General features: G+C 43.4%; 1 protein-coding gene and 1 long non-coding RNA gene across 2 annotated transcripts; both read right to left on the bottom strand.

The window, feature by feature from the left end:
* Positions 1-4825: 4825 nt before the first annotated feature.
* On the bottom strand, positions 4826-7706 carry SKIDA1 (SKI/DACH domain containing 1). The gene has a single exon (XM_010367579.2). It carries the CDS (start codon positions 7704-7706, stop codon positions 4980-4982), a length of 2727 nt encoding a protein of 908 aa, XP_010365881.2. The 3' UTR covers positions 4826-4979.
* Positions 7707-8470: 764 nt separating this feature from the next.
* Positions 8471-16316, bottom strand: LOC104665683. The gene is made up of 4 exons (XR_004060009.1): positions 16239-16316; positions 13586-13774; positions 11303-11394; positions 8471-9569 (listed from the first exon to the last, which is right to left on the bottom strand). It is a non-coding gene; the product is annotated as an uncharacterized LOC104665683 (long non-coding RNA).
* Between the last annotated feature and the right edge of the window lie 4784 nt (positions 16317-21100).

Here is a 21100-nt window from a genome sequence, read left to right as displayed (position 1 = left end):
GAAATTTGTTTGCCACCATGCAAAATGGCGGCACTTAAACATCTTTCTTGTGGTGGTGGCCCTGGCCAGAGAGCCCGGAGCTGCCCTAGGTTTAGCGCGGTGCGTCCTAGAGCTCGGCGGCCGGGGGCAAGCGAGGAGGAAAGGGACCCCGAAAGCCCCGCGGCCCCCAAGCCGGCCCTTAGCCCGCAGCTCATGGCGCGATCAGCCGGCCCCTGCCTTCCCTCCCAGCCCGCCAGGCCCCAAGCCAGCGCCAGCAGCCCCCGGCCACTGACCGCTGTTTACAAACACAGCCTGAGGGCGGGGTGGGCAGGCCGGAGCGCAGGCTGGCGGCGTGGGGGCGGCCGCGCGCCCCGGAGGACGCCACCAGCAGAGAGGAACGAGGAGTTGGTGCGAGCAAGCGGGCCCGGCAGCTGGAAAGGACTGAACGCCTTGTTTTTGAAACTGTCAATTCCCTCAACCCCTATTGTGAGGGCTTCATGCAAAACATCTCAGGCCTTTTAAAGTAGGAGCTTGTGAGGCCGCCACAGTTTGAAAAGGAGCGAGAGAAGAGCGGGGGCCCAGGGCATGGGCGAAGAATGATAGCTGAGCCCCCCTAAGCCCACCCCACCTACTCTGTGTGTGTGTGTGTGTTTTTTTTTTTTTTTGCAAAGGAGGGCCTGCCAAACAGGTAAATTACAGCCCTCCCCCACCTCCTAGATCTGCCCTACGTCCCCATCCCCCCAGGCTAGTTTGCAAAATGCCCTTTGGCCTAGGGAGCAAACCAAAACCAAAGCTAGCATCAAAAATAGTTCTTCCTTACAGGGAAGGGGAAAATCCTGGAATGACTGGGGTGACCGGGTGGACTCGCTAAGGTGGATGCCCTGTTCCTCCTTGCCAATTTCCTGAGGTTAGGTGATGGGAAGCATTTTTTTTTTCCCCTTCCTAGTTTGGCTCTGGGAACTCCTTTTTACATCCTTCCCAGCAGGAAGTTATTTTTAAGGTGAAGCAAAACTCACCACATTTTCTTTATTTTTTTAGATGCTAATGCTTTATTAAAAAAAAAAAAAAAAAAAAAAACCTTTACCATGAAGGATTTTTGTTTTTGTTTTTGAAAGAAAAAAAAATGCTTTTGAGGAATTAGTTTCTATATCTCTTCCTGCATGCAAACAAAACCGTCATTCTCATATCAGCAGAAACTCCCAATTTTTGTTGATTAGAACTTTGAGGAATTTCTAGACCATTGAAAGTCACCCAGACACACAAAAGATAAAAATCCAACACCAGCCCCATGTAGTTTGTGTTATTGTTGTTTAGTGGTGGCTCCTTGTTGATTTTCAAATAAACAACCATTATTGAGATTACTCCACTGTAATCAAGTAAGCCAGTAGAAAAGAACACCCACTTTAAAAAGTAAATAGTTGAAAAAGAGCAAGCTGTATTTTCTATAAAGGCGGATAACCTGACTGTGGAAGACAGTACACACACCTCTTAAAAAAAAATTTAAATTTTCATTTCACAGTCTTACCAGGAAATTACTTTTATAGGAGACCAAAAATAAGTTTGTTGACCCAAAAAGTTAGAAAAAGAGCCTTTTCCTTTTTTCCCTCATGTCTCTAAATGTTGGACTTTAGACACAGGAATCAGTCACCCTGGAGCCATATAGTGCTTGTTTTTTTGTTTTTAATTCTATGCCCTGAAAACATCTAAATGTAAAAATGTAATCTATCAATGGAGTTAACTTGTTTTTCTCTCAATAAGGCTTAACTTTCTGAACAAATGGGACATTTATAGCAGCTGAGAAAAGTCTAGATATTGTCATTAATCATAAAACAACCAAAATAATATAAACAGTACTGAGAATAATTCCCACATCAGAATGGGGAAACAACTAAGGGGCTAGCAGGAATTGAAAGAATACCTTGTATTTGCAAGTTACTGCATACTAGTTGGTACACTTTCCTTACAGAAGCACTAACTCAGGTTTTGCTGTGGTTGGCTGGCTTATAGTAGTACTGTGGGGCGAAATTTGTGTTGACTTTAATTTCTTTCCTTTTGCTGGTATCACCCTGGAAAGCCTCGGCCTCCATGCTGTTCATTCTCCAGCTCCTATAAACTGAAACTATTGATTCTATGAGAGTTAGAGACTAAGTGTCAAAGCTGGAGGCCAATATTTTATGTCAGAAATTCCATAGGGTATATTTGTTTTAAATTGTGCTTATTCCATCTTACAGTCCTTCCACACCCAAGATCTGTAGACTTCAAATATATTCTCGCTTTATAATTTAGGAACAATGAGTCCTTAGCCAACAAGAGAAGTACTAGTCTACATGTAGTAGTCACCGTACTTTGAACTTTCTTAACTTAGAAGTAATTAAAGAGTAGAAATTACACACTTCCAATGTGTGTGTCACACTTTTTACAGATTGATTTTTCAGGACAACTTACTGCATCTAAATTCTGTATTGCCTTCCGAAGAGAAAATAACTCAGACTATAAAGCCAATTGTTTAGCTTTCTGGGGCTTTAACTATAACATGGACTGGTCTTTGGAATTATATACAAACAAGAATTCAAGGATACCATCCCCAAATTTTTACTTTGACCATATCTACCATTCCAATAAAAAATAATCCAGTGAACCTACACCTGGCATGGCAACATTCAAGAAGGAAAGGAAGGAAGGCAGTTGAAAGCATCTGTTTACTCCATCCAAATATATTTGGATGCAGGTATTCTCAGCCTCAGTCCTTTACAATAAGAGGAAAACCACAGAGCATAGTCAGCAATTAGGGGCTGAGGCCATCCAGATCTATCTGAAACATTTATAGACAAAAGGAAAATTTCAAAGGGAATAGGAACTAAAAGGTTAAGGAAAAACAAAAACAATAGACTGAATTTCCATGAGAAATAGTGACTTAAATTCACACAGTAAACATTTCATTGGTGTTTTGTTTTGTTTTGTGATTTATGATCTATAGATGCAACTTCTTAGATTCAAGATAGCAAGGATCTGAGATACATAATTTGTCAGACTAAAGGAGGTGGGCCAGAAATTATTAGATTCAACTTTCATTAAAACAATCACTGATCTCTGCTTCACTTTCTTAAGCCTGAAACTTTTCCTACTTGATTTGTAACAAGTTTGTAAAGTTTTGCTGTTACTTAGAAAGAAATCCACCAGTGTTTTGCACAGAACCTGACTGGCCTCGGTCACACCGTATTACAACAAAACACTACACCCAATAAATGCATTTCTTTCAGGTAAAAACATTACAAGTGAAAATGTCAACAAAACCATTCAATCCTGTTAACCGTTCTTCAATCTGGAATAAGTAGAAATGTATGGAACCAGGAATTTTAAACAGTGTTTTTAATTGAAAATAAAGCTAAAGCATGCTTTTCAACAGTGCAAATTTCCATAATTTTGATTTACTGCTTCCATCATCACAACACAGTACACCAGCATGGCCCTTATCCAGGGCTAGACCCTAGCATTTGCATGTTGAACTACTTTGATTTTAAGTGCAAATATAGATAGTCACCTCTGATTGTCACTTGCAGTAGAAACTCTCCTGCTCTATACACAGGATGGTCTGAAAACAGAAGTTTTAGAGAGATGCAGAAAAAATATAAGGTAATAAAATCCAAGTGCCTGAGTTCTGGTACCAAAAAGCCCTGAAAAAACTGTTATTTTTCATTTGGGGTATTGCAACTCTGACCTCTCATTTTCTTTTTCTTGGTTGTATTTACTGATTTGTCACTATCAAGAGTTCGACCATAAAATATTCTGCTATTAAGAGAAATATTTCAGCCCTGGCATGGTGGATCACACCTGTAATCCCAGCACTTTGGGAGGCCGAGGCAGGCGGATCACCTGAGGTCAGGAGTTCGGGACCAGCCTGGTCAACATGGTGAAACTCTGCCTCTACTAAAAATACAAAAATTAGCCGGACATGGTGGCGCGCACCTGTAATCCCAGCTACTCAGGAGGCTGAGGCAGGAGAATCATTTGAACCTGGGAGGTGGAGGTTGCAGTGAGCTGAGATTGTGCCACTACACTCCAGCCTGGGCGACATAGCGAGACTCTCTCCTAAACAACAACAACAACAACAACAACAACAACAACAACAAAAAATATATATATATTTCAATTGTTTTGGGAGTTTGAAGAGTCATGTTTAGACCACAAGATAAGCAGGACTATAGTAAGAGTCACCTTATTTAAAACCTTTGGGTGAGAACACAGAACGGACTTTTCCAATTGCAAGGAGTGGCTTTAAAAGTAAAATCACACCCTTTACAAAAAAAATACAATTCCATATTTATTTTACTCAGTATGTATGAGGCAGCTTTTACTAGCATTTAATCAGGACTCACACCCCAATCTTTCCACTAAAAAAAAAAAAAAAAAAAAAAAAGTTAAGTGCAACTACTCTTGAAGAGAGAATGAGGGGAGTCAAAAGAAAAAGATACCCCACAAACAAGAGCTCCAGAAAATGACATTTTGGGCTCACAGAAACTTCTTGCTACCTCACCTCACCTCACTGTGTAACCATGTAACCTAACAAACTTTCACTGAATTAACAGTTACACTTTCAGCTCTGAAATCTAGTGCATAAACTTAATGGCTCATTGTAATATTTATTATTCAACCTTTTGACATTTATTTGTAGCAGTTGAATTGAGGTACCGGGTGCATTATTAGCATTGAAACAGTAAAGTGTTCCAGCTCTACGGTAATAACTGAGTTTTACTTGAGTCTTTAGCCTGAAGTAGTCTGTGGAATGTAAACCAACCCTTCTCCCACCCCACCCCCACCCTACTCCAGAAAAAAAAAAAACCCGCAACGGAAAAAAAGTAATCCGATTTCTGTCTTCAAAATGCGATAAACCAGGACTCCAAAGGGGGTGTAACACATTAACGGACTTGTACAAACCATCCTGTGCAGTTTACAACAAAAGGAAGGTAATATGCTTCAAGAAAATATCTTCCAAAACATTTTTATGAATTAAATTTCCTGAATTTGTGACTAGGTGGAAGAGGTATTGCAGAACCGCCCAGCTGCCATTTCCATATAGGATGGGCCTTGTGAGGAGTTTGAGAATCCTTAGTGGTGTTTAAGGAATACGCCGGCCACAAGTCCCCATCTCTCCCAATAATGAGTGATGGTGGACAAGGAAAATTTGCCATGAAATTAAATGGCCTTTTCACTGCTGATGCTACATTGCTGGCTACCTTTTTGCGTCTGTTTATAACTGTAAAATCATCCAGTGTTCCTTCATGTGTCTCAGTTTTACCTGTAGGACGAGGGCTTCTAGCTGATTTCAAATTTGGTTTGACTGGAGGTGTCTGAAGGACAGGTCGCTTTCCCAGTACTAGTGTCCGGTAATTTTTTCTTACCCTGGCACCAAATTTATATTCCCCATCCTCAGGTTTTGGAGAACCTAAAGTGCATGAAAGGCCCTGACTTTGAGCCAGTGGATTTAAGGAAGGAGTTTCTTTTTCAGGGCATGCAAAACCTTCCTTGGCTGTGGTTAACAAGGCGTCCTCCTCTTTACTCTCAGTCACACTGTAAAACTCACCCTTTGTATCATTGCACTCGCACTTTAGCTTATTTGTAAAAAGATGAGGTTCATATTCTTCATTAGCACTACTGTCTTCTACTTTGATTTTAATATTGTGCAGAAATGGCAATGTCTCGTCGCCTGTGTCAGTGCAGGGATTCTCGGCTTTAGTTGCTGCTGCTCCTGCAGCGTTCACTTCAGGATCAGTCTGCGAAGAGGGCAAATCCGTAGCAAATTCAGGACAATGAAGGATTTTGGAATCTTTTTCTGAATTTGCTTCTGCTCCTGAAGAATGATTATTTAAGAATCTAGCAGCTATTGTGTTGTTATCTGCACAGTGTGTAGTAGGAGTTGCTTGTAGGCATTTCCTAGCCTCTCGGAGTATTCTTTGTTGTGGAAATGCATTGTTTGTCTTTGGGCTAGGTGAAGAGGCCCCCTCTGCCAGGCAGTTAATTGTCAGGTCAGTTCTCTTTACAGTATTGGAAATTTCAGAGTGTGGGAATGTAATCTCAGATACCCTATCGTTCCTTATCTCTGCGAAACAACTCCCCAGGCTGGCCGGGCAGTACACTGGAGACGCTTTGGGGGCCCAGCTCTGCAGATTCCACTCCTCCGGCGACTCCGCTTTGACACTACTCTTGAGGTCGGGAAGTCTGCCGGCATCCTCGAAAGCAGCGGGTTTGGTTGCAGCGGCGGCGGAGGCCAGATGGTACAAGAAGTTGGCCTGCGCCTGCACGCTGGGAGGCTTGCAGAAGCTGGTACGCCTGAATCGGATGCTCTGCACTGACACTTGGCTGGAGCCGGAGCTGGAGTCCGACTCGGTGGACGAGTCCTCCTCCTCCGAGCTGACTTCACTGGAATCCGAGGCCCCGCTGCCCCCCTCCTCCTCCTCCTCCTCTTCCTCCTCCTCCTCCTCTCCCTCCTCCTCCTCTTCCTCCGAGGACACAGAGTTGCTGGAACTGGACAAACTGGAGCCAAAATCCGAGTCGTTGGCCGCGTGGTCCGAGTAGGAGCTGGACTCGGAGTCGCTGCTGCAACTCTCGGGAAAGCTGCCCAGATGGGGCTGCGGCCGGTGGTGGTGAGGGGGGTGGTGACTCTGCTGCGGCGGCTGGGCCCGGTGGTGGTGGTGGTGGTGGTGATGGTGGTGGTGGTGGTGGTGGTGCGGAGGCGGGCAGAAACCGTTGACCAGATGAAACCTCTCCAGGCAAGTGGCCCCGGCGGCAGCCGCCGCCGCGGCAGCCGCCGCCGCCGCCGCCGCGGCCGCCTTGGCTTTGTAGGACCTGGGCAGCAGTAGCAGGCGCCGCGCGCCGGCGTGGGGCGCGAGCAAGCAGTCCTTGGTGCCGCCGCGCTTGCGTTTGCAGCGGTAGCTCAGGCTTCCCGGGCCTCTGGCGCCCGCCCCTGCCTTGGGCTGGGGCCCGGCCGCGGATGCCTGGTAATAGGCGGCAGCGGCAGCGGCGGCGGCGGCGGCGGCAGCGGCGGCGGCGGCGGCGGCGGCCGGGTGCTTGCTGCACAGCAGGCTCCGAAAATAAGCGGGGTCCGAGGGGAAGGCGACGTAGTTTCCCTGGAGCGGGGCAGTTTCATAGTTTAGAGGGGGTTTGCACGGCGAACGCACAATCTCCGGGTAGTGCGAGCCCGGGTATTTGCTAAAAATCTGAGGTAGATGGGCGGCGGGGCGCGCGGTGGCGGCGCCCGGGCGCGGGGACTGCGCGCTGATTGGCAGGGGCCGCGCGGCTCCGCTCAGGCCCCGCCAAAGTTGGTGCTTGTCCTTCCAAAATCCCGGGCGGGGGCTGGCCGCGGCGGCGCGCTCTGGCGGCGGCGCCTTTGTGGCCAGGGCCCGGCCGACCCGCCTGCGCTTGGTCTTGAGGACGCGCTCGGTTTTGCAGGAGGTGTAGAGCGCTTCCACGTCTTCCCGGGAGATGAGCGTGCATTTGGCTGCGTGGAAGGCGATGCTGTTGATTGCCTTGAGTTTCCGCAACTCCTCCAGATCGCAGTGGTGCTTCTTCACTTTCAGATGATCCATGCGCTTGTGCACGGTCGTCCTCGGGATGTTTTTCAGCAGATCTGTGAAGACTTGGGAGAGGGCAAACATTTGCTTTCCTTTAATGATGAGGTAGCCGAGCCTCACGCCATCCACCTCTTCAAAACCTGATTTCAGGTCTCCCATCTCGGGCACTAAATGATCCCCACCATTTGCAGTAAATATATACGTGACGCATACATACACATGTATGTATGTTAATCCTCCGCCAGATGCTGCGTGTGTCTCAAGGCATCCTGCTAATAAAATAACAAAGACTGTTATTCCCGGCGAAGGAAGTGCCAAACTCTAGGCGAAATTATTGGGGGGGGAAACCCCATGAAATTACACTGACTTGATTCTTGCTTTTTTGTTGTTGTTGTTTTCGTTTTTTTAAAAAAGAGGGAAAAAACCATCCGGTTTCTGATCTGCCAATGTGTTGGTCTGAGTCCCCGATGCAGATCAGTACCTGGGCCCCTCTATTCCTTCCTTCTCCATTGGAGCACTATGATAATGGAATGTGAAGGGAGAAAGAGAAAAGAAATGCAGCTGCTATTCCCGCCGCTGCTTTAGCTACAAATAAAATGACAGAGTGAAGTGAGCTCGTCCGGAGACACCTTCATCAATTAATTCCCCTAAAGCCAGCGCTGATTGGACACTCCTGACAGGTGATGCAATAAAAATTGATATTCCACCCCTTCCCCCCAAAATCTCCCACTAATTAGCATACCCTTATACTGCCACCTCCCCTCCCAAAGTAAATAATACAGTCGGTATATAAATCTTTCCATTAAACTATCGGAGCTCAGAAACAGCCTGACTCACAGACTTCATAAGAAGCAGTGTGTGTACGGTTAAGGAAGAAAAAAAAAACCAAAAAAAAAAAAAAAAAAAAAAAACCGCACCGTATATTCGCCTTTAAAGAAATACTGCCTATTTTTTCCTTTATTTGCATTTTACCGATACAGCTATTATCATTTCAAAGAAAAGCATTTAAAAAACATTATCAAGCCGAAAGAGATATACCCCACCCCCTTTTCCTTTTGGAAAATGGAGCTTAAGCGAAAATGTGCAGAATAGCCTGGTATTTCCCTTACAGGAGTGGGGAAGAAGACCGGCTAGGAGCTCCAAAGTTAAACCCGCCCCGTGAACCACCCCAGTGCGAACTTACGTTTGGAATTTCTCTCGATTTTCCTTTTTTTTTTTTTTTTTTTTTTCCCCCTGAAATGCCTTTTTACAACCAGAAACAAAGTTATTTGACCAGGGAAGCAGTTCAAGGCTCCAGCTCTGAAACACTGTAACAATTCAACTGGATTTCGGTTCTCTGCTGGGTGGTGGGGTGGGGAGGAGGTAGTTTCACGTCAGACCCATAACAAAGCATAGATAAGCCAGAAATGTGTACACTTTTCCACAATTAACCGTACTGGATTGGAGGCGGGATCGTCCAAGAGTCCCCAGCAAAGCCTTTGCCAGGGTCCTGTTCACCACAGGTCAGAATTCCAGGGAGCAGATTGCTTCCTTCTGCAGCAAAGAAAAGAAAATGTCAAACGCCCAAGGTGCTTCCAGAGGTTTTACGTAATAACAATGAAAAGGAAGTGCTGATGTACGTTGCAGACTGTTTCAGTGGTTTGTGATGCTTTGGGTTAGTAGTTTAGGTGAATCTTCCACAACTCCCAGTTTTTCCATCAAAGTCAAGCATCTGCTTTAACAAAATCACTTCGGATGAAAATCAATGTGGTTTAACCTCTTCTTAGTCAAATTAAGGCATATTTTGGTGTCATTTTCAAGGATATCCAACATATTGCCAAATGAGAGCAAGGGTCCTCCCAGTCGCATTACCACGATCCCAAGGCGGCTCGTTGGCTGCTCTGCAAAATTCGGCAAAATCTTCTTAACTGTTCGGTGTTTGCAACTACAACATAAATGCAACTCAGGCATTTATGTGTTTCCTTGTTCCTCCAAAAATAGACACATCCGCGTGATTAAAAGAATAAACGGATATTTCTGAGCCTGCAAGACAAAAAAAATTATACAATAATTTCTTTCTTCACATTCAAAAGTTCCATCTTCCCCTGCTCTGGTCTGGCTGGCATGAGCAGGTATGGCTCAAAAAAGAAAACAGAAAGATAAAAACAGAGGAATCAGACATACAAAAAGGTAGTTTGCTTGACAAGATGAAATCTCGGCCATAATTCCCCACCCCCACCCTCATCTTCTTTGTAATTTCCCAGGAATTTTGAAGAGAATTGGGAATTTCAAGAAGTGCATCCGGAAATTAAGGAAGTCTATTTAAGACAGTCTGTAACTCAGGAGGTTGGGATTTGAAAAGTCAGCCCCTGAACTACTGTTGCACTCAGCACAGATGTAATCGCCGCTCTTCAACTTAATCAATGTGTGTACAAACCGCGATGTCTAGTTCTTGCCTTTGAAATCTAAAGCTAGCATTTCCATCCAAGAAATCAGAGCTACAGCAAATTACATTTTTGTCCCTTGAATGAAAAAAGGATCATTGAATGGATCTCGTGATATTTCAGGCTTTAAACGTAACCGAGAGGCAGCAATGAACAATGCCTCGTCACAGCTAATACCATCCACCGAGTTGGCTTTCTTTTGCATCTGGATCTATTACACCGCGTTTTTCTCTTTCACTTTCACAAGAGGCAAAATGCACAAGGTTTAAGCAGAAAGCGAAGTTTTCAGGAAAAGCAGATGCTCGTGTTTGTTTTTAAAAGTAGAATGACCAGAGTCTTTCTATTGCCAGCAACAATAATGTCGTTTTAAAATTCCTTCTGATGCACTTATATAGTACTGCCAGCCCTCTCCCTCCCACCCCCACCCCCGCCCATTCCCCTCCCCCAGCTTTAAGATTTAGACCAAAGAGTCAGCCAAGAAATAGTAAACTCAGAAAAAGCCTTTGAGAAGACAGTACAAAAGGTTGGCTAGAGCATCTTTTTTTTTTTCCAGGTAGTTTCAGTTGTTCTCCATTCCTGTTTAGATTCTCTCTCTCTCTCTCTCTCTCTCTTCCCCCCTCCCCCAGTCCTCCTACACATAGCAACATGATTTAGTAGCCATTTCAAAACTACCTTCTTTTCCTCTCTCTTCCTCTCTTTCCACCTTTAAAATTATTGGCAATATAGGTGGTTTTGAAAACTAGTAGCATTTTTTTTTTTTTTTAACTAAGGGCAAATCTGTTGAGTGAAATAGAGAAAAATAAAGTCTAGGGGATTTGACTTTGTGCAAGTATCTCTATATGTACACTCAGACACCTTTACACTTATACATTTTTAATACTACTATTACACATCTTTCTTCTTAATACATTCTTTTGTTCCTTTAACTTCCCCATCCTTGTGTGTATGTGTGTGTTAGGCTCCAGCACTCTTGCTCGAGTGAGTGCATACACACACGCACACGCACACGCACACGCACACATACACACACAAACACAGAATGTGACAGACAGCTTTCTTGTGGCCATCAGCACACGTTGCATATCCGGGGTCTTCTCCAGGCACATTGGGGGTCGATCCCGATAAAAAGATCTAGCAGAGGCCCCTGAGTGCTCACACATGAAAGGCAGGGGACTTTAAGATGGATTTGCATGCACACCGGGGATTTCGATCAATAGCTACCAACATTTATGGCTTAGATTATTAATGCGAAAGCTGGCCAAAAGAATGGGGATGAAAAATTAAAGGTGTCTGTTATCAATTATGCTTAAAGTTATGCAATAATTTACTTACTTTGCCTGATGTGCAGATCCAGATGTATAAAGTACTATTCTTCAAAAGCCAGGGGGTTTCTTTGATAAATTTGTTGACCATGTCAGCTGCCTCTACAATCAAAGATGAACCCAATTCAGATAATGGACTGTATTCAAATTCTTTTTTAAGAAAAGATGTATCAACTTCTATGTTTCTCAAATGCATGTACATATGTGGATAGATATGTCCAAATTAACATTTATATCTATATTCTTCTCTGTGGGTCCAGGGAATTATTGTGAATTTAGGCACATGTATAATATGCATTGAGTTTAATTAAATGTGATTATTTACTCAGTGAGGAATGCCTAATCTACACACTATTGTAAAAAATGCTTTAGCTTTGGAAACAAAGCTGCTTGCAAAAGGAAAATCCTCTTTAGCAAATACAGATTGAAATATATTCCTAATGTTCACTTACTTCTGCATTTATTGTAAAAAATCAGCACTTTCAGTTTTTAAAGTGAAGGGCCATGAAAATATGAACATATTTGTCTTTACTTATTCCATATGAATGTGCTAGATTTACCTTCAGATGCTCTATTTTGATTTATTTTCACTGTATTTTATGTTTAAATACCATTGCAATTCAGTCTGACCTCTTTCCTCTGGAGCGAAGTAATGCACACGGCATTTACAGTCTTTTAAATGGTTAGCTGGGAAATGCAATAGCAATTTGCAGGAGTAGTTTACTAATGGGGAAAGTTCTTTTGAAAACCTGAAGGAAAACCTAAGAGTACTTTTGCATTTCTACACTACAACTGTCATATAATTAAAGTATTGAAGAGCATTAAAATAATCCTTTTCCTTCCAAGCTTTCACCCATACATACATAATTTAAATGAGGATCACCCCCCCCCCCCCCCCCGCAACTCTTCACCATATACATTTGTTTTAGTGATTGCTGGGCACATTTTGTTCAAAGTGAATTCAGACAGAAAAGAGTAAGGAACATCACAAAGGCCTCAACAATGTAAGTATGCTGGTTAAAAGAATAAAAGAAGGCCCTTGTGCTGTTAACTAAAAGTAACTATAATATTCACAAGATAAAAGTTTAAAATAATAATAAAGTCTCATATGGCTGAATTAGTTGAGGATATAAGACAATAAAATCTCAACAGTTCTTTAGCTAAGTTTATCTAATATCACATCTTCTCTGCTTTTTGGTATGGAAAAATGGGAATGGAGGAGTAGAAAATGGCTAAATTGAGAAACAAATGATAACTTAGTATATTTCCCTTAATTTTTTTTCTTTCTGGTTCATTTAAACAAATCAGGGTAAATCTCCAAAAGGGCCCATCCCTCTGTTCTTAGGCATTTAAAAACCCTGTCTTTAACAGAAGTTTGGGACACAGGGTATATGCCATGTTGTCTACTGACCCATAATCAAAATGCAGTGACCTTCTACCCTTTTTTTGCCCCCTGACCCATCTTGAATTCAATGCAGCCTTTATAAATTTGCAAATCCTTGGAGGTAAAGGGGTTTTTGTGAGGCTTTGTTCTGAAAAAGCCCTAAGAGTGTGCTCTCTAAATTAGACAAAGGTAAAGCAACAAATCCTAGTGGATGAGACTTTACACAGGTGAGCGATAGGCACCTCCAGATAACATATATTGCAAGCTGAAAACCAGTTATAAACATAGGAGACAAGGAGGTTATGGATTGCATCAAATTAGAGTGAGGTACAAATCACTTTCATGATGTAAGAAACAGTTAGGCCACAATCTTCCTGCTCTTCTCATCTCAAGGGCTGTGGGGGACCCTAGTGACCAAGGAAGGAATGGGGAGGGTGGGGGGAAGGGGACAGGGAGGAAAAGAAAGGAGTGAGACTTGATCTGAATCTGCAAGCACATTCCCTTATCTTTCCTGCTATCAGCCAGTTTAAAGGACACCATAATTATGATAGTGATAAAACAATGCCTGCTTATGTGTGCTGAATAAATAAAGAATGTTTACAGCTCAAGAATCTTTTAATTCCAATTAAATGCTATCAAAGAAAAGCCACTTTTCCTACTGCAACCGCCTTTCCCCCCAATTATCTTGTTTTGTTGCAATATTTTCCTATGAGACACAAGGGCCTTTCACAATTGATCCTGAATGCAAAAGAAAAAAAATCAGAGAAAGTAGAGTTTGACCTTCAGATATTAAATAATACACAAATACCCAGAACCACAATTTGTTAGGGTTGCCCAAGTTTTTGTTTATTTTATACAAGGGCCAAACATGTAGAGACTGAAGTGGTGACACCAAGCATTGAGGCCTACCTATGGGCTGCTCAGCCATACTGAAATCCTGAGCCACCAGGAGGGGAGAGAGGAGAGACAAGACATGAGGAGCCTGATGGTCTCTGGAAAGGGAATCCTCTTCTGGTTCTGTTCCCCTGGCTTCAGCCCAAATCCTTCTAGGAGCACTGGAGCCAATCACTGTCTTTCACTGCTGCAGCTACTGGGAACCTACAAAAAAGCGGGAGATTAAAAAAAGAAAAGAAAAATAAATTAAAAAATCACAAGTTCGAATTTATGGATACACAAGTATCATTTCATATTCATGACATCAGCAAATCACATCATAATCAGATTTGAGCAAAGTTTGGGCACTAATGCCCAAAAGGCTAGACACTCAACACTGACAGTATCACATATTAACCAGAAAATTCGCTTTTATATTATGGAATCATAGGGTGAAAATTAAGTCTTTTAACTTTGAAAAGCTTACTTTTCACTTCTGAGGCCAATTTTTACACTAATAAATTTCAAGTAAACATCTCCTTTAAAGTTGTTCCACAACATTTTAATTCAAACTTCTACTTCCTTTCTCAGTTGGGGTAGTGTTTTGTTTGTTTTAAAAGAAACACATGGCACAACAAACGTTATGGAAAACGCACTCATTCCGTTAAATGCCGATACAAACCTGCCTTTTACTCCATCTGTCTAAGCAGCGCATTGCTAAGTATAAAGTTAAAAAAATATTTTTCTCAAAGACATATCTATTATTTATTGGCAAATACTGTTTGGTGATGTGGTGCAAAAACACAATGGTAAAAAATCTCGGGATATTTGTAAGTTTTCTGGAGAGTTGCAGGCCCCTTTCCTTTTGAAAGTTTAGAGCTCCAATATCCTCAATTCTACTGGCAGAATTAGGATGGACTTAGAGGGTCCTAAACGTGACCGATTCACTAAGGCGGGGGTGGGGGGTGGGGGGGGGTTACAGCTTGCAGCAACGTGCTCGGCAACTTAATCCTACGCTAAAAGAGGGCAGAGAGCGAAAAAGAATGGAATACAAACTCTCCCGACATCCATAGTTACTTTCAAGGTGGATTGTGTATTTTAAGGCTGATGGGAACGTCTGGTTTTTGGAGCAAAAAGAAGAGAAGGTAAGTGTTTGTCCTTGTATCCACCAGTTCGTAGAGAAACAATGAAAGAACAAAGGGAACCACTTCCCCATCTGAACATTTTCTGTATCTCCCTCCGTTTCAAGCCAAAAAGCTTGGGAAGGGATGCGCTTTATTCTACCTTAAGTAGTGGTTGCCGGCTTGTTGAACTAAGAATGAGAAAAAAGTTGAGAGGCAGATATAGACTAAATAACAATAAAAAAAAGTCTTGCTGTGGCGGATCTCCACCGCGCCAGTCTCAGCAACTTGCAGCAGAAGTTGCTTAATGCACGGAGGCAAAGCCCAAGGAACCCTTTGCACACCAGATTTCGAACTCAGTCATTTAAATAGCCTTTCTTGCTGTTTGAAGGGGTTTCTGCGCACAAAATGTGTAGGTAGTGGCTATGGGAGAGATGTACTATCTAGGTCGAAAAATGAGCTCATGGCTATCTGGAAAAGAATTTTTAAAAAGGAAAGGGGATTCAAGTATCACGTTACTGTTTGCTAATAGAAGAAATGGCAGCACTGGCTGGGAAAGGAGAGGGATTCATACTGAAATGCATTTGCTTTGGGGTACGCTGGTTATCCGCGTCTGGCTTTGTGGGTCTGCGTGGCTGAGTAAGTGACCGAGTGCCTTCGGCATTATATAAATGGATCGATGTGTGGGAGAGTCCCCAAAGCCGTCGAGCACGTGAAACGTGATTTTTTACTGCCCTCCAAGCGGCGACCAAGCCCCGCTCCACCCCAGCCCACCTCAAAATCCGTATATTACCTGCCCTGTTACAGTGACACATGTTTATGTTTATAGCCCTGGTTTGTAGTAGTGTCAAGAGCCGCAGCAAGAGGAGGGGGAGGAGAGAGGAGAGGGAGGAGTAAATTCAACCACCCCCACTTGTTGTTAAAGCAAATTTACTGCGTTATTGCAAGCTCGGGACGGGGGGCTGGGATGAGAGTTGAGAGGAAGGGTTGAGTTGGGAAGTGTGTTGGCGGTGGAAGGGGGGGTGGGGTTAGGAGATCCGCAATGGAGCTCCTCTCCCCAGCAGCCCAGGAAAAGCAGCTCGGTCAATAGGGGAGCATGCTGGCGCGGTTGAAAACAAAAAGGTTCCTCCTGCTCGCTGCGTTCACGTAGGGGGCTCTGCTCGCGGGGCTCCAGGGCCCTGACCTCTGACCCCGACTCCTCTCCGCTCTCTCCCGGTGCCGCGCGGCCACTTTTTACCCAGGATCCCTCGCGCGGGCCGCGCTCGTGCCGAGCTGGAGTCCTTCCTAATCCTCCATTCCCGGCTCTCCGTCCCCGCCCCCGCCCCCGCCCCCGCCCCCGCCGCCAGCCCCGGGGGAGGATTCTCCGGCGGGGAACCCCCGCCCCACCCCCACCCCCACCCCCACCCCCACCCCGACTGCCCCAGCGGAGTCGGCCGCAGCGAGTCCGCGTGGGGCCGGGAGGGCTGGGCCTCCCCTGCCGCGCCGGGCCTGCGAGGGAGGGGAGGGACGGGGAGACGAGGGGAGGCGGCGCCGGCCTCCCGGCTAAGCTGCCCCACTGAGGCCTGGACCTGTTGACTGCGATTGGCCCGCCTCATCCCGCGCCCTCTCTCTGCCCGCCGCGGCCCCATCCCTTCCGCGGCGTCGCGGGGAGGAAATGGGAATGGCTGCCCTCCTCTCCGCCTCCCTCCAACTTTCCTTTTTTTCTTTGGGTGTGGAGTTGGGGGGGTATGAGAAAGCCCAGGCAACTCCACCGCCGCCCCATCCTGCCTCCAAAAGTCTCGTCACGCCCGACCCGCCGCCGCCCTCCCAGCCCCCACGACTTAAAACCGCCTCCCCTCCTGGCAGCGGCGCCCCGGCCCGGAGCCCGAGAGCCCTCGATGCCCCCGCCGCGCCTCCCCCGCCTGGCCTGGCCCAGCGGCGTCCCCAGCGAATTGTGTCGCTTTTCTGCCCTGGAAGCTCCCTCGGCCACGTTCCACTTTTTTTCCCAGTCCCAGGAGGCGTAAGATAAAACCTCTGATTTGCTGCGTGCTGCCGGGCACATTCTCTGCCCTCTCGTCCGAAGGCACTGGATGGAGAGTTTAAAATAATAGCATTTACAGGAGGAAATAAAGAGCGAGGGGATGGTTCTTTGGCCGGTTTTAAGACATACATGCGTTTATTATTTTTTTTAAAGACAAGATGTCTTAAGGGTTAAAAGCGTTCTGGGGTTTGCTGTTATTTCCTTCTAGATTTGGGGTTTCCTGAGGAAATCCTTTCCGGAGGGAAAATAGCAAATCAACATTAAGATGGAAGCGAGACTTCTCAGCCACTTTTGGAAATCAAGGGGGAAACTGTAAAAATACTTTCAGAAAAGGGCGGGAAGGCAGCGGCTGCGGGGAAGAAGCTGGAGTCTTGGGAGGAAGCGCCGTGGGTCGGTGTCGCGGAAAGGAGGGCCAGCCAGGTTCGGGAGGGGAAGAAGACGTGCGGGTGGCGGGGCGAGCGTCGGGCCGGGCAGCTGGAGGAAGGCGCGGCGGGACGGGCGAGCGCGTAGAGGCAGGCGGGGAGGGCCTCGGGGGGCGGGGGCCGGGCGCGGGTCTGGCGTGGCGGAGGAAGCGGGACTCGGCTTCTCGCGCCCGTCGGGCCGCCCCCATTGTTCTACCCTAGCGCCGCCGTTAGCCGAGCGCGTCCTGACCTAGGGAGGGGTCCCGCGGGCTAACCCGACCCCCGCCAGCACCTCCCCGGGCTCCTGAGCTCCGGCCGGGTCGGGTCGGGCCGGCGCGGCAAGTTTTATGGTCAGACTCAGCCAGCAAGGGGGTTCCCAGTTGAAGACCTCGGAGGAAGGAGCCTTTACAGCATGCTGCCAAATTAAAGGAAGCCGGGCAAGCCTGCAACGCACACGTTATGAGAAAACGGGAAAGCAACGTAGATATGTTTATAAAGTGATAAATAGATAAGAAACACACGTTGGCAGTTGTTGTTCTGGATCCGGAAAGTTACAGTAGATTATATAGTGTTTGAAATATCTTGAAATGTATGGATTCAAAAACCCATTTAAAAAAAAAGCTTCAAAGGAATTCGGAAAAGCACGTTTCGCTACCCTTATTACCGATTACGCAGCTCTTCTTTGTACACAAGAAGTCTAGTTTTAAAAGGAAAGGCTGAGCTAGCTCTTTCAAAAACGGGCTTCCTTTAACGTGAAGTGCGTTTTCAAAATAGGGAATTTCAAAAGGGAAAAACGTTTAAGTTGCTTTTAAGCCACATTTTGGAAACAAATAATTGCAATCCACTTAATAAACTCCGTTTTCCTTTGTGAGACATGTGGAAGAAATATTTCTGCCCAACGTCACAGTTGTTTTTTTTTAAATGAAGATTTCCAACAAGTGCTTGCGAGTCTTGTCGACAAGACCAAAGTCATCGTGCGTGAAAGGCCAAGAAGAAATAATTTCAATCCTGTGGTCCAAACCTTAGTAGGGCAAGAGAGTAATTTCGACTTAGGTTTATGATAGACTTTGCGGAAATTCCTTCTAAAATACTCATTACTAGTCTGTGTGTTATGAAGCACTGTTTCCCAAGGTAGATTTTAAAAAACCAATTAGAATTGATCTTTAATGGAATATTATATTTACACGTCATCTTGAAAACATTTGACAGAGTTTTGAATTACAAGAAAGAAGTTAACAGATGATGCTCATAAATAGCATCTGTTTGAAAAGACCCCGTAAGAGTCAGTTAAAGGTAGTGATGGTTGTATTTTTGCATTTGAAATGCTATAGAAGTTGCTTGCCTTTTAACACTTTCATTTTGCGGGTCTTCTTTCTAAACTTGCATTTCCTCATGGAAATCATTCAGTTATTTCGAGATATAGGGAGAAATTCTTATGTAAGAAATCATTTGAGGCGTAACTATGGAAAGGTTTGAACAGAAAAAAAAAATCGGTGTTGAAAATCAAGTTTTTTCAATCTATTCATTCGTTCCACACTCATCCTCCCACAGTTCCCCCATCAATTTACATTTTTTATTTATAAGTCTTTGAATATTTAGAATAGCTTTACATGTTTATCTGTTATGTAGTTGATAGTAGAAGGTGAATCGTTTTACATCATTCACTGTTTCAGACATTTTTTGTTTCATTTAAAGTAAAAATATGCTTAGGAGTCATGATATTCTTGTGAGAAAAACAACAAATGGATGGAAAAAGGGCATGAATGGGGGTGGGGATGGAGAGGGACAAGTAGCATTCCTGGTCAGTCTTTGTGATACCTTTCTTTAATTTTATGTCATTATATTTTCCACTTCTGCTTGCACCAACGATCATTGCTTTTTTAATTGGGGTAAAGTGCCACCATATAAAAATTACCTACCTTCTGGCTCTCAAGCGCCGCAGTAAAATAAGGCTGACAAAAAGTGATCCGAGGCTTGTGTGTTTAATTCGCCAGGAATGTTAAGCTTCATAAGATTCACCCTATGGGGTCATGTTGGTCCTTGGCACTGTTACTGTACAGTTTCAAGAGGTAAATATGCACATTACAGATTTAAAAAATCTAAGATGTACTAGACAAACAGTTTACTAATCGAAGGAATAAAAAATGAATTTGTCAACCTCATTCTTTCTCGGACACAATGCACTTAATTAACATATTCTTGGGCTTGTTTCTGGATTTGGTAAGCAGTGGCCCCTTTTGGAGAGGAAAACATTTAAATCTTAAAAAGTGATCTTCTTTGGTCCGAATAGGATTTATAAATTCAGTTTAATTTCTTCTTTTTTTTTCAGTCTAAGATATGTTGCATTTCTTTCAAGGTTCTCTTCCATTTCAAAAACTGATTTTCCTCTTTTCCACGTCCAGAATCTTTTCACTTAGATAATCTTACGTAGCCTATAAACAGACACCCAAATATGTCACTTTAATCGCACTTTAATTATAACAGAGATGCAGATCTTCAGTGTCAGTAAAAAATGAGAACATGGACCTTACAATACACACTGTATTGATGATACTCTGAAAAGTCAAAATACAACACCTTTCAGTATTACTGCATCATGGAAAAAAAAAGTTCAACTCTGAATCGTTATGAGGTTTATGTAACACCTAGAATACCTAAAGGCATCTTTTAGATAGCATTTTTATATTGATAATTACATGGTGTTTTACTCAAAAAATGTAAATACAGCCATTTGATATCAATTTTTATAGCAAAACAAATAGCTCTGAGGCCAAACACAGTTAACCAAACCAAACCTTTTAAATATTAGACCTTGATTCTTAAAAAGATTTTTATTTAGATTACACACAATTTAAATTTCAGAATTATCTACCAAACTTTCAGAAAATTAAGTGTATCTAACAACGATATTAATTATAATTGATTCTAAGTTGGAGCCTGTTTTGTAATAAAATGATGACTTCTACATGAAAAGGTGGCAAACATTTGAGGGCTATTTAGAATAGCCAATTCTAAACTATCTGGTAAATAAAAACTGATATTAATTTCAACTATTGAAAATCTTCAGAGAAACCAATTCACCTGAAAATTTTTGTTAATCATTACTTACAAATTTTAGTTCAATTGTACATACAAAATAAAATATTGCTTTACTTTGAAGAATAAAACTCATAGCGTAATTAGCTTTTAAACACCAATTTAGGACATTAAACAAACATTTACCCTGGACCTACTACGTGCAAGACACTTGCTAGGTGTGATGGTGAGTAAAAAATAATCACCTAGTAAGATTTACAAGTTTTATTAAATAGAATTTTTGAAAAAGCTGTTAACAGAATCTCAATTCAAAACCTAATTGCAAAGAATATTTTTATATGAAATTTCAAATAGTGCTTCATGATATAGGTGCCATGGTGGTTTTGCATCTATAAAGACACAATACTCATTTATGGTGACATAAATAACAAAGCTAGTTTCAGAAACACCTTCAGTATATTAATCCTACTAGCACAAATATATGGCTTATAATAAACTTTTAACGTAAAAGGTAAAAACTCTTGGGTACCAAATGAGCAAAACAAAAAACAGAGATTCCTTTATGTAAAAGAAGATATATCTGAAAGTCTGCACAGATCATAAGAGAGTGTCTTTTTGAGTTTTCTAACTAATTTATTTAGAGACAAGATGATAGACTTCAATGAGGTTTAGCAGATGCAGGAATTCTAATTGCTTTTTGTTTAAAAAACTTAGTCGCAGAGCCAATGTAGAATTTCACACACTATGGAAGTTAAGAATCTGAGTTCAGGAAAGTGTATCTAGTCTCAGCATTACAGAAGTATACCTCATATGGATGTAGAAATAGACCTCAGTTTCTACACCCCATTGTAGAAATTTATATACCTTGACAATGGGTACAATAGACTAAATATAATATGCACAAACAGAAGGCAAATACAACTTTAATTTACAAAGGAGATAAATGTGAATAGTACTAACCTCTGAACTGAAT

Source organism: Rhinopithecus roxellana, chromosome 11 (assembly GCF_007565055.1).
Source record: "Rhinopithecus roxellana isolate Shanxi Qingling chromosome 11, ASM756505v1, whole genome shotgun sequence".
In the NCBI taxonomy this organism is placed as follows: domain Eukaryota; kingdom Metazoa; phylum Chordata; class Mammalia; order Primates; family Cercopithecidae; genus Rhinopithecus; species Rhinopithecus roxellana.
This window is presented reverse-complemented; position numbering and strand designations above follow the sequence as displayed.